This window comes from Vicia villosa, linkage group LG3 (assembly GCF_029867415.1).
Source record: "Vicia villosa cultivar HV-30 ecotype Madison, WI linkage group LG3, Vvil1.0, whole genome shotgun sequence".
Taxonomy (NCBI): domain Eukaryota; kingdom Viridiplantae; phylum Streptophyta; class Magnoliopsida; order Fabales; family Fabaceae; genus Vicia; species Vicia villosa.
Genome location: NC_081182.1, coordinates 7,971,454 through 7,985,412, shown reverse-complemented (window position 1 = coordinate 7,985,412; position 13,959 = coordinate 7,971,454). Strand labels below are relative to the sequence as shown.

Genomic DNA, 13,959 nt, shown 5'->3' with positions numbered 1-13,959 from the left:
GAGAACTGTAAACTAATCTAGATATTTATAGAGAGACTTTTTTTATAAACAAACACAACAAAATAATATTGTAATGTAATGTTTTAGAAAAATTGCAAACATAGAAACTAATATAATTATATTAATGGTCAAATAATCAAACTAATTTTTTTAAAAATAGAAAAAATCAAATTAAAAAGAGAGTCAATAATGAATTGAGTTCAAGACAATAAATCTCTAGGGTCTGTTTGGTAAGACCTCAAATAAGTTTTTTAGATTTTCAGCTTTTAACCCGATTTTACCTTGTTGATTTTTGGATTATTACGAAGGTAAAAAATTGGGGTCACTTCACATAACGAGTAACATAATAAGCTTTCGTAGTCCACAAACTAGTCTACTACTCTCTCTACTCACCCCCTTCGAGTCTGTGCGACCTAACAACCTTCACCCCCTTCCATCTTTCCAATTTCGTAGCACCGCAACCATGGCGGACACAGAAGACGCCGTGCGACGCCGTACCGCGGTCGCCGAGTATCGGAAGAAGCTCCTTCAGCACAAGGAATTGGAATCCAGAGTTCGATCCGGTTCGTCTCTCTTTTTCTTCATCGATTTTCCTTCGCTTGTAACAGAATCTAAAATTCCTCATCGTTTTCACTTTTCAGTTATTCTCCAAATTCGTAGTGTTACTGTTTGTGCTTTTAGCTTTTTTAGTAATTGATTTGCTTGGAATCGGAAAACCCTATCAATTTCTTGAATTAGGTTTTTTTGGATGATCTAGGAGAATCGTCGTCTTGATAATTTTACTTGTTTTTTCGAAATTAGGTTAAGATTATCAACTGGATCTATTGTTAAAATTAGTTTGAAGTCTCGTTGAGATTGTTTTGGTGAAGTAAATAATTTCCAAGTTGAGCAATGAAATCTGATTATAGTTCTTAATCAAAGATATCATCTATGCTAGGCTTGTTACAATCTATTTTTAGCAAGTCCTGTTCTTCGAAATTGGAAATTATTAATTCTGGTTATGATTATGATTTTACAATAGCAATCAGTTTTAGTTGTGTTACTTCTTTATTATGGTTTGATATCTTTCTTTCTTTTTCCGATGATGGAATTGAATACTTGTGGATTATAATAGTGACTTTGGTTTCGAAATTGAAAATGCAGTGAGGGAGAATTTGCGAGCTTCAAAGAAAGAGTTCAACAAAACGGAGGATGATTTGAAGTCTCTTCAAAGTGTTGGCCAGATAATTGGCGAAGTTCTCAGGCCTCTTGATAATGAACGATGTAATTGCTCTTTTCTTTTTTTGTATTATTGTCATCTCATGCAGGGTTGTCAATGGCGGATAGCCGAAATCCCGCCATATCGGTTGCTTTGTGGTGCCATTATAGCGGAATAACCCGCAATACCGGCCATTATTTTCAATTGTAGTGAGCCCAAAAACCACCATGCATATCTGCTATGCCGTATATTTGATAACACTGATCTCATGCTATCAAATTCTGCAACTTCATTCTTATCATCACGACATCTATATTTAGGTTATCCTTTTTGATCATTTGTGTTACCAGTGTTACCAGCAAGTTGTTTGTTACATACTAAACCTGGATTGTTGCATGAAGATATTTTATCCTCGATTTTTTTTTTTTTGTTTCTTATGATATATTGAACATGTGTATCTCATTCGCTCTTTGATATTTTTTTTTGTTATAACTTGTATGTGTGATCCACCTACTCAAAAACCAGTATCTTATTCTTGATTGATATGAAGGTAAGAATGGATCAATGTGTCTAAAATCTTTATGTTTTTGTTATTTTAGTGATTGTTAAAGCAAGTAGTGGTCCAAGATATGTGGTTGGCTGCCGCAGTAAAGTGGACAAGGAAAAGCTCACTTCGGGGACTAGAGTGGTTCTTGATATGACAACACTCACCATAATGCGTGCTCTTCCTCGTGAAGTAAGTTATTCTCTCTTTGTTGTTATTTGATGGAATGTGTTTGTGACCTTTTCGGTTCTCTAGTTTGTTTTTCTTTATTCTAAAAATCTCCAAATACTTTTCCACGATTGCTTGTCACTAACCTCTATCAATTTGGTTGCTAGGTTGATCCAGTTGTGTACAATATGCTTCATGAAGATCCCGGTAATATTAGTTACTCTGCTGTTGGTGGTTTATCTGATCAGATCAGGGAATTGAGGGAATCAATTGAATTGCCTCTAATGAATCCCGAGCTCTTTCTTAGAGTTGGAATTAAACCTCCCAAGGTAATCAACTTTTCACTGCAATTTACAGTATCTGGTATGTATCAGTGTTAGTGTGTATCTTTAGCAATGTCGTCTTCTAAATTTCTACTTTTTTTGGAATGTTTTGTACTACGCAGTAACGTTCTGTTTTTATTTTTATTTACAAAAATTCCACAATTTTTCTGTTTTATTCTTGATTTCATACATTTGTATAGTACTTTTTTTTGTTTTCATTATTTGCCGTAAAATCATTCAAAACAAGAGGCATTGAAAATAGTATGCCATTCTATTAAGTAAAAACAAAAATAGCAACCGTTCTTGCAAACCAAACAAACTCTTATTTAGCCATACGTATAACTATTACACTTGACATTTCTTTATATCCTCATCTTTCAGGGTGTTCTCCTTTATGGGCCTCCTGGTACGGGTAAAACATTGTTAGCAAGGGCTATTGCCAGCAATATAGATGCTAACTTCCTAAAGGTTGGATTATGAATCTTCTATCAATTCTATGTGTTTTGAATTGACTGAAAAATGTATTTACCTTCCCTTTTTCCCTAATATAGGTTGTTTCAAGTGCCATAATTGATAAGTACATTGGAGAAAGTGCCAGGTTAATAAGAGAGATGTTTGGATATGCACGTGATCACCAGGTGATATTCTTGTGTTTAGTTGTCTTCCTATAGGTTTATCAACTTGAAAGAAGTTCTAAACCTCCTCTGTTTTCTTAGCCCTGCATCATTTTTATGGATGAGATCGATGCTATTGGTGGTCGTCGTTTCAGTGAGGGAACAAGTGCAGATCGTGAGATTCAGAGAACATTAATGGAGCTGCTTAATCAACTTGATGGTTTTGATCAACTTGGAAAGGTATATCTTATTTATCTACTCTCTTTTACTTGATTTGAAAATAATCATCTTGTGGTTGGGACCAAGTGGTTCATGAGTTTCACTTGAGAACGAATAGTTCGGGGGAACCTGAGTTCAAATCCTGTATTGAACAATTTTTAGCCAGCCTTTACTTACCTGAGGACTGGAGGGTTAACATAAAAAACCTCGTGGACACCTCTAAAATTAAGTGTGTCGCGGTGTCCGGCATTCTTACTGACAAGTGTCCTTAATATTTTTTTCTTTTGCTTAAAAACTCAGTGGATCGGTGTCTGACACTGTACCACACTTGTACGACTAGCGCCAGACAACTTAGACACGTATTTTTCACAATTAAATTCCATATCCTATACTCTCTTACAGGGACTAGTATTTTTCACATTTTTGTCTTTGAACTTTCAAAGACACATTTGCAACGGTGATTTGAAAATGTTAAGAAGTGACCTTTTTTTAGTGTCTTTGAACATTCAAAGACGCATTTGCAACGGTGACGGAAATGCTAAGAAGTGACTTTTGTGCTCATCATTTATTAAACTAATGTGTTACTATTTTATGACCTTTTTCTTTTTGTAAAGTTCATAATCAACATTTTTTTGGCGTTAACTATCTGATTCCAAGGGGAAGGGGGCCTAGTAATTCGGAGTTCGGTTGGCAAGTAAGTAAAGTCGGGCCAAGAATTGTTCTCAGAATTCAAACTTTGGTTCTCTCGAAGATCCATTTTTTAATGGAGTTTATTAACCACTTGAGTTGAGCCTAATCACTTAGTTAAAATCAACATTTTTTAAGATATAGGATATTTAGTAATAGCAGAGTTTTTTTCCCTTCATTATATTATATATTTCAAATGACACAAAATAACACAAATATATAAGAATCAGCCTTTTCTCATTATTGATTTTAATTCTTGAGGATCGACTGATAATAATGACATTGCTCTCTGAATTTCTATTGCAGGTTAAAATGATCATGGCAACAAACCGACCTGATGTACTTGACCCTGCTCTCCTACGTCCTGGAAGATTGGATAGAAAAATAGAAATTCCATTGCCAAATGAACAATCAAGGATGGAAATTCTTAAGATTCATGCAGCTGGAATTGCTAAGCATGGTGAAATAGACTACGAAGCCGTTGTGAAGCTTGCAGAGGTAAGTCCAGGTGGCTTGGGTTACATTAACTGACATTTGCCAAATGTATAATGTATTATCTGTTACAAAATTGGCAGGGTTTTAATGGAGCTGATCTCCGAAATGTGTGCACCGAAGCTGGAATGTCAGCAATTCGTGCAGAGCGGGACTATGTTATCCACGAAGATTTCATGAAGGTAAGCTCTTGCTTTATTCAGGAAGCAGTTTTTCCTTTGTATGAAGGCTCTACCTTACTGTATCTCTTTACATTGCTTCCAGGCCGTAAGGAAATTGAATGAGGCAAAGAAACTTGAATCTAGTGCTCACTACAATGCTGATTTTGGAAAAGAATAAAATCTATTCTGAAATTCTCAGAGCCATGGATATTTATGGCAGTGCATGTTTTGAGCCGGAAATACATCACACAAGTTTGTCAAATGATCGAGTTATGCTGCATTATGGCAGCCGTGCAGACAATGACATGTACTATCACGATTCTAATTTTAAAACGAGTACTTGTCAAACGGTTAAGGGGTGTTTAGTTGAATTTGATCAAACTGAATTGTATTACTGTGTTTCTTCTGTCTTTTTAATTGTAGAAGTGCGGTTCATATCTATACTAGCGTCTTGGCATATGCAAGTCAGCTTTATTTTAATTATTTAATTTAAAATGAAATTTACAATTTATTTTGTTTTTCACTTGGGCATTTAAAAGTTCTATATGTTATTTAATTGATTGTTTGATAAAATGAAAATAATTGAAGACATGACATTGTTTTTTACTGAACTTAATGTGTTGTTTAGTAGTGATGTCATAGGCGAGGGGGTTTAATTTGTCCTGAATTCAGTATAATATTAACGTCCCTAATTATTTTTGTACGAAATTCTATGCCAAATGCCATCTCTATAATTACAAATTCCATTATCACAATTGCAAGTTTTAGCGACGACAATATTTCAATAACAAACATTTAAAACTATATGGCTATTCAGGAGGAAGTTTGACATGTGCAATAGACTCTCCCAACTGTGCTTGAAGTAGACCAGTAAAATGAAGAACCACTCGAACATAATATAAAATAGACTAGGATAAGAATAGAGTCGACAAGGCTAACTGATGAAAGATTTCCAGATCAAGAAATTGATGCATATGGTGACCTCACCTTTCCAGATCAAAAAATTAATGCATATGGTGACCTCACAGAAGAAGTGATGATGGATGAACCAGGACCAACTAATATGGATAAAACTATGAATTATTCAAATTAGTTGGTAGTAATGAAATAAGAATTCGGGGCAATTAAGAAAAACAAGACATGGAAACTTGTCGAAAGATCAAGCAAGAAGCCAATTGGTGTGATTCAAGTTGAAATTGAGTCCAAGTGGTGAAATTTCCAAGTATAAGGAAAGACGGGCGGGAAGAGGTTTTCTACAAAATTCTGGTATCAACTTCAATTGAGTATATGCACTTGCGCGAGGTTGGAGACAATCAGGGTTATTGTGCCGACTGCAGCATACAAAGGATTGAAGATACATCAATTGAGTTGGCATTCCTGAATGGACCATTGGATGAAGAGATTTATTTTAGCCAACCACCAAGATTCAAAATCAAAGGATAGGAACTGAAAGTGTACAAATTAAGGAAGACTCTATATGGTTTGAAGCAAGCCCCAAGGACTTAGAATAAAAGGATAGACAACTTTTTGACCAAAGGAGGTTTCACAAAAGCATGTTTCAGAGCAAGGAGTGCATATCAATGATGCAAACAAGGTTAGTAGAATCATCATATGTCTATATTTGGATGATTTGTTGATCACAGGTGCAGATGAGGCAGAAATAAAAGGGTCAAGATTGAACTGGTGTAAGAATTTGAAATGTCTGACTTGGGAATTTTTTCATATTTCTTAGGGATGGAGTTTAAAGACACAAGTGAAGGAGTACTCTTGCACCAAAAGAAGTATGCTCAATACATTTTGAAAAGGTTCAAGATAAGCAACTGTAATACATCAATCACACCATTAGAGACATGAGAAAAGTTGAAAAAAGAAACAAATGATGAGTTTGTAAATGTGATACTGTGCAAACAAATCATTGGATTTCTAAGGTACTTATGCAATACAAAAACTGAAATTTGCCAAAGTATTGGGCTTTTGAGTAGGTTTATAGAGAAGTCACAAGAATGTCATCTCACTACTTTCAAGAGAGTGCTGAAATACATTAAAGGGACAATCGACAATGGTGTGTTGATGCTAAGTGAGAAGAATATGAAGAAAAATGCAGAAGTGTATGGCTATACAGATTCCAACTTTAATGGAGAGTAAGATGAACATGTCATCCAAATCTGAGCTTGATCCAACGGTTAACGAATCCGTAATCTTCGATTTAGTGAGACTAAATGCAGAAAATCTGAAATATGATTCTATCAACTTTTCTCTCTTTTGTAATTGATTTTGTGTCTCTTTTTCTCTCATTCTTGGTGAGAAATTAACACACAATAACAGACCAATACACAACGAATATAAAATTCTTCAAACTTGTTGTAACCTATAAGGATCAACAACCAATATATGACAACAAATCAAACAAATTAAGGCACAAGAGAACACCAATATTTTGACGTGGAAAACTGCTTAATATGAGACTAAAAACTACGAGTCGTTCATATCAAAGAAATAGCTCCACTATAGTCAAATAATGGTACAAGAGAGTCTCAAAGTGATTCACAAACTAATTAACAACAGTGAAATCACAAAGCAAACTAGCTTACAAATAAGAATTAAGAAGTTGAAAAATTATCCAAATCTGCAACTTCGGTGCGAAGCAAATATCTCTCAGCTCAAACTTTGCTTTGAATATCCGAACGGTCAAAAGGTAAACACTAATGTTGCAAAACCCGCCCTCTAAAAAAATTAGAATAGAATTTTCTCCTCTTTTCTCTATTTTGTAGCTGATTTTGTGTATTTTTTTTCTCATTCTTGATGGAAAATTAACACACATTACTAGACCAACACACAACAGATATGAAATTCCCCAAACTTGTAAGAACCTATGAGGATTAACAACAAATATATGGCAGCAAATCGAACAAATAAATGCACAAGAGAACACCTATATTTTAAAGTGAAAAACTCTTTGATATGAGAGTAAAACCATGAATTGTTTAGACCAAAGAAATAGCTCAACTATAATCAAATAAGGGTACAAGAGAGTCTCAAATTGATTCACAAATAGTACTAACAACGGAAGAATCACAAAGGAGACTAGCTTGCAAATAAAAACAAGAAGCTAAAAATATCCAAATCTACAGTTTCAGTGTGAAACAGATATCTCTCAACTCCGACTTTTTTTAAAGATCCGACGCCAAAGACATGTAGAAAAATAAGCAACTATCTCAACAAAGACTTTTTTTATTAAAAAATAAATAAATAAATGTTATATATTAAAACAAGAAAGGTAATATAAAAAAAAGGAGAGGGGAATTAGTCCAAAACTCTCTCAAAAAGAGACAAATATGAATAAGCTCATTCTCTGTCTGATTTTTACAAAGTCACTTCTAATATTTATGAAGATGACGTCAAAAATAATTAACGGTTGAAAAGTGCGACCTAAGGTAACCAAAAAAATCCACACAATTTTTTATTTATTTTACAAAGTAAGCATCTTTTCCTAAGCTTCCAAGGAACCAAAGAACACAATGCTAGCTCGGGTGTGAGTTGGTTTGGATGGCAATGGCATCAATATAATTCGGCTCAGCGTTACATAATCATCCAGCTATCTTACAAGTTTATATTCTTGTGATAGTGATGTCTTTTGTCATGTTCACAATAATTCACAAAAACATATATTTAAAAGATTATCATCTTAATATTTTACTAAAAATACTAACAAGTGACCTTGAATATTGGTTAAACAATCAAGAGATAAGTATATGAGAAAATATAATATTTAGTATTAATTTAACGTTTGTAGACTCAGTTTGAAGCAATGTGATTCAAATGTAACAGAGTGAAAACACATGCAAAGCATTTTAAAATAATATACATGCACATTTGTTTCCTTTGCCTCCATGCATTAGTAGGAATTTCTCACTAGCACAAAATTTAATGAAAATAAATCTATAATTATTAGTGAAGCTGGTCAACATACAAAGAGTAAATCCTAACTTGCTGGTGCTACAAATATAATTAGAGAGCTGCAGCAACTAACAGCTATGGTTAAGGAACCTCAATCTTTGCGATATCGTGCCCAAAAACCCTTCTTCCTGGCGGAATCATTCTCAGACAGGGATCGATTCCACTTCGATCCCAGTGAAAAATGCCGCCTCAAGAAGGGTTTTCTTAATGAACTCCTTGAACTTGAGCTAGGCTCCAATTTCGAAACTACGTCTTTTTGCCGATTATAAACATCTAACCCACCATCAAAGTAGCTATCAACAACACGGTTTCGGGATATCTTGTAGCTCTTGCCCTTCATTTCTGATTCGGCTTTGAGACTTTTTCTGGACAACATTGACACGTGCTTTTCTCCAACCATGCAAATTGGACAAGCCGGATCATAACTATCTGCTTCTGATGTCATGGTCTCCAAGCATTCTGCATGATACGCGTGACCACAGACAAGTACAGCTACAACCGAGAGGTCGTTGTTGGAAACAAATTTCTGGCTGTTCCATGGAGTTTTCTCGGTCAAGAGCTTGGAGCAGGCTCCGCAAGATTGTAAATCCATGGAGGGAGAATACGAGAACCTACTACTAGTTCCACTTATCTTGTGGCGACCTGAACCTAAATGCTCGCTGTCAAATGACCACCTTTCCTTTTGAGACGACGCCACAAGTTCAGAAAAGGTGCGCATAGACCAGCCGTCAGATGATCCACATTGGGATCCGGTTATCATGTCATTGCTGCAAGTGGACAGTACAAATGATGGCCTTCCCTCGGAAATTGAATTGTCGGGCGATTTCAGACCCAGGATTCTACTATCAGAAATTTGTCTCAGCAGCGGGTGTCCTGGAGATCGATGAGCCCATCTAGATGGTGTTGAGCTAGGAAGATTGTGATGGTTTAGATTACGAGTTATAGGTGTTGAGCAAGAAGAAGGTATTGAAAAAGAAAGATTAGGTACTGAAGATTCAGCAATCTCCGGTGACTCTGTCAGATTCTTCACCTAAAGTTAAAAATAGATAAGAGTTGGGTTAGCGCTACACAGTAGAAGACTTGTAATCAATTTCAGCAGTTCAAATGAATTAAATCTCACCATTGTAGAACAATTACTTGACATGGATAGATCTGCAACAAGAAAAAAGAGGAAGAAGAGAGAAAAATCAATGGCTAAACGAGGAAAAGTAACCAAGGAAACATGGTGAATAGAAGGGAGTATCCTCATTTTCATATCATAAAGCAGTATATATAAATGACCATTCAAGTCATGAGCAACATCGGAAAACCAAGTTTTTCATTTTTATTGTAAAAGAAAACGAACCTAGAAAGAGCAAGGAATCAATGATTGATAAAGGAGTTCTAAGCCCTTATATTTGTTTTTCGGTGGACAGTCCCATCATTGAAAATGAAGTACAGGGGATCTATTGATGTTCATGCCTGTCTTAGACTAATCCTTTCTTCACCTCCTTGTCACATAGAGGGTGAAGTTAATGCGGTATTTTCAACAGCGGATGGCAGAGAGCCAAAGTCCCCCGTACCAGCCGCTTAGCGACGCCATTATAGCGGATTATGGTGGAAAAACCAGTAATATCGGCTATTTACTATTGCGAAGAGCCCAAAAACCACCATGTATATCTGCCATAGCACCGCCATGGATATTTGATAATACTGAGTCAATGTAATCAATCTAAAAGGCCATAATAATCTCTAAAGACTACCATGTATTCTTATATATTAATAGGTACAGTGTCAGGTACTTTAAACGTCTCTCTCAGTAATCTCCAAAGATAATTGCCAAAAGAATCCATCTAGCAAAAAATCTACTTTCAAACAATGGGGTGCTTTAAATGTCTCTATCATAAGCTAATGTTTCAGCACACTCAACAAAGAATAACAGAGTTAAAACTTGCCTGAAGATAGATTCATCTGACTAGCACCCAATTGCTCGTGAATAGGGGACTTCTGAGACATGGGTGTTACAGAGTTCTCCAGAGTGCTCCCCACATCAGATAAATTGCCTCTTTCAGAACTTAAAGACCCCTTTAACTCCATGCTAACACTTCTGCTGACTCTCCGAGACGTGAGGAATGAAAGATCATCAATTTCACCAGCAACACGGCTCCATCTATCCCATTGAAAACTCAATGATGGTGAACATGCAGGATTTCTGTGAAAACTCTCACCTCCAGCTCTAGTGGAAATAGTTTGATCCTTTGCAGCAACACAACAAACTGATCCCATGATAACTGCAGACATACACAAGAGTCAATCTAATTTGCATACACAAACACTCATTACCAAGAACTGTATAGGTTGCTAAAGAGCCACTGAAATGAACAAAACCACATCAAATTGCATAACAAGAAAAACACAGTAACAAAAAACCCACCTTAATTATCTAATGAGAAAACTTAATCTTACCTCCTGCTAAAGAATAAACAAAAAGAAAAGTTGATTAAATTCAGAAATGGTATGTGTAAAAACCCTTCTGAAAGCAATGAAAGAAACACACTCCATTGTTTCATTTAAGCTATGTTTGGATATCATAAAATGAACATAGCGGAGCGGAGTAGAATGTAGCAGAATTGAGCGGAGCGGAATGAAGGTTCATTCCATCATTTGGAAGTTTTAGGACGGAACAAATATGGTGGTAAGTGATGGAATGGAATCCATACCACTCCATTCCGCTCTGCTCCATCCGATCTTAAATGATTCAAAAAATCAAATACCACTTTATTCCATCTCATACAGCTCCGCTCCATCCGATTTCATCAATCCAAACAAAACATTATATCCAACCAAATAATTATTAAACATTATCAATAATCAAGCATCATACTACATCTTAAAATTTGGGTTGAACCTAATCCAACTCTACAAAACCAGCTTCCAAGTCGAGGAACATCTTCCCCTTTTAATCACATTTTCAAGTAACTTCAACTTGAACACGCAGAACAAAAATATGCTCTAAACCCAATACAAAAAACTCCTCTTTTCCGATTTTCTGTTTCATCACAATCCACAAAATCCACAAAAAAAGTAAAAGAAATCTCTTTTTTTTTTTGTTAATAATTCTTAAAAACCATAAAAAAAAAAAACCAAACTTTAGTAAAAAAAAACACAAAAGGGTTGCAAAATCATTCACCAATACACAAAAGGAAGCAATACTATTAACATTAAATGATTGAAAAATAAAAAAGTTAGGGTTTTGAAGCATAATAAAGACCAATTCATTCATTAAAAATAAAAGCTAAAAATAGAAAGAATAATAATAATAACAACAAAGCTTGTTTGAGAATCAAAGGAACAGAAGCTTTACCTGTTGAACTCAAAATAAAAGGAACAAAGCTTGTTTGAGAGAGAAAAATGAAGAAACTACATAAAAGTCGTAAATTTCGGGCTTGTGTAAGTCTTGTTCTTCTTGTTTGTCTTGTCAGTGGTCAAGCGCACCCAATGCTGTTTTTATTTTATGTACTAACACCGTTTGTTTGGATTTATGACTTATGACTTTTATTTCTAACTGTTATAACGGAGTTAGGTCTCATTAGTGGGAGCTGAAAAGGGAATGCAGCTGAAATATCAAGTATTGATTCGATATCTATCAAATAAAGTACTATTTTCTGTCTGAAATTGGTATCTTAAAATAAAGTAAGATGATTTAATTGCTTAGTAGAAAAAAAATATAAAATAAAATAAATATTGCGGAAAACATTAAAATGTTGTTTTTGGGTCTAAAGTAAATTTGGATGGTTTAAAATGTCTTTTTACATCCTTCTCCTTCATCTTTAAAGAATTTGGTCTCGAGTTTTCTTCTTGATTAAGAGTCTCATCTGTGTGATATTTATGAATGTCTGTAACATTGAAAGTATTGGATATATTTATGAAATCTATGAGAGCTACCGCATAAACATTGTCATTGATCTTTCGGGTCACTATGAACGGGTTATATATACTTGTATGACGGCGACTTGTTGTAAGTGCCAACTGGAAACCTCTCCTTATGCAGAAAAACAGTCACATCGTCTCCCATATTAAAAGATTTTACTTTTTGGCGTTTATCTTGCATATGAGGCAAATCGTTTGGTAACTCATATGCAATAAGTTCGTCGAAATTCTTTAGAATCCCTAACACTTTTTTTCTGAAATTGTTGTTTCCTTCTTTGCAACACTCATCGCCCCTTTACTTAACACTTGATAGAAAAATTCAATTTCTTTAACAACATTATCAAGCTCTTTTTCACTCAGTGTCATCCCTAAGAAACTATACTTCTTTCCTCCTGGATTCTTACACTACAACACGGAAGCCCTATAAGAGCGCTTTTTTTGGGCTTTAAGAGCGCTGCCAAAGCCAGCGCTGGCGTAGGTAACGAAAGCGCTTTTAAAAGCGCTCTGGTAGCCCCCTATAAGAGCGCTTTTTCCAGAAAAGCACTCTGGTAGCCCCCCCTATAAGAGTGCTTTTTCCAGAAAAGCGCTCTGGTAGACCCCCCTATAAGAGCGCTTTTTCCAGAAAAAGCGCTTTGGTAGATCCCTCTATAAGAGCGTATTTTCTGGAAAAAACGCTCTTGTAGCCCCCCCTATAAGAGCGCTTTTCCAAAAGCGCTTTCGTAGGTTGCGTATTTTTTTATTTTTTCTTTTTTTAATCTTAGGCAGCGCTTTTAGTAATAAAGCGCTTTAGTAGGTGGCCCTTTAAGAGCGTTTTTTAAAAGCGCTGTCGTTGCTAAATGAGGTATTTTAAAGTGCAACCTGTAATTTTAGCCTCCCAGTTCGACCTGTAATATTTTCGACTTGTAATATATTTTCAACCTGTAATATTTTCGACCTGTAATATATTTTCGACGATATATTTTCAACCATAGGTAGGACTATATATATACTAATATAATACCATTATAATATCCAAAATTATATATATATATATATATATATATATATATATATATATATATATATATATATACATCATTATAGTTCCTGTCAAACAAACTAAATCATGTAAAGTATGAATACAGAAAGTTTCACATGTAACTAACTCATGTCAAACAAACTAAATCTGTAACATCAACAATATTATACTTCAAATATTGGCAACAGTATGAACAAAGTTAGTAACCATATATCCTAGAGTACTATAATATTATACTTCAAATCGACACAAATCCTACTGCATGAATAGCTGATGAATATAAAATTGACACAAATCCTCTTTGATTTCTTCCAACTTAAGTCTCGTGTAAGAAGCAACACGGAATTCGTCAAAGTACTACAGAACAAAAACATAATATGAATGATTTAGTTAAATGTAATAAATTATAAGAAGTTATCTAATTAAGTTATAAATCCATACCGTGATTGGAATCTCTAATTGATTCATTTGAAGGATTTCTTTCATAAACCTCAAAACATAGTATCCGCAATCTGAACTATTTCGCTGTATCGGACACTACATAGAAAAACAAATAAGATTTTATAGTTGTCTTGTTTTATCAAGTAGCATAAATATTATATGCAAAATTGTGAAAAATAATGTACCTGCACTTTGATCCAAGTAATGTTGTTTGATTTAGTCCGGGAT

At 34.8% G+C, this 13,959-nt stretch overlaps 2 protein-coding genes across 3 annotated transcripts; one reads left to right on the top strand and one right to left on the bottom strand.

Moving 5' to 3' along the window:
- The first annotated feature begins 350 nt into the window (after positions 1-350).
- LOC131660203 (26S proteasome regulatory subunit 10B homolog A) lies at positions 351-4,847 on the top strand. Its single transcript, XM_058929384.1, has 10 exons — positions 351-563; positions 1,144-1,263; positions 1,798-1,934; positions 2,078-2,239; positions 2,615-2,701; positions 2,785-2,871; positions 2,950-3,087; positions 4,060-4,251; positions 4,329-4,427; positions 4,510-4,847. The coding sequence occupies exons 1-10, from the start codon at positions 464-466 to the stop codon at positions 4,582-4,584; spliced, it is 1,197 nt and encodes a 398-aa protein (XP_058785367.1). The 5' UTR covers positions 351-463; the 3' UTR covers positions 4,585-4,847.
- A 3,312-nt stretch (positions 4,848-8,159) lies between these two features.
- On the bottom strand, positions 8,160-11,902 carry LOC131660202 (uncharacterized). Of its 2 annotated transcripts, none has more exons than XM_058929382.1 (4): positions 11,707-11,902; positions 10,298-10,633; positions 9,484-9,515; positions 8,160-9,393 (listed from the first exon to the last, which is right to left on the bottom strand). In XM_058929382.1, the coding sequence occupies exons 2-4, from the start codon at positions 10,626-10,628 to the stop codon at positions 8,455-8,457; spliced, it is 1,302 nt and encodes a 433-aa protein (XP_058785365.1). In that variant the 5' UTR covers positions 10,629-10,633; positions 11,707-11,902; the 3' UTR covers positions 8,160-8,454. The 2 variants fall into 2 exon arrangements, with proteins under 2 accessions (XP_058785365.1, XP_058785366.1); XM_058929383.1 differs by lacking the exon at positions 11,707-11,902 and adding an exon at positions 10,777-11,641.
- Positions 11,903-13,959: the final 2,057 nt, after the last annotated feature.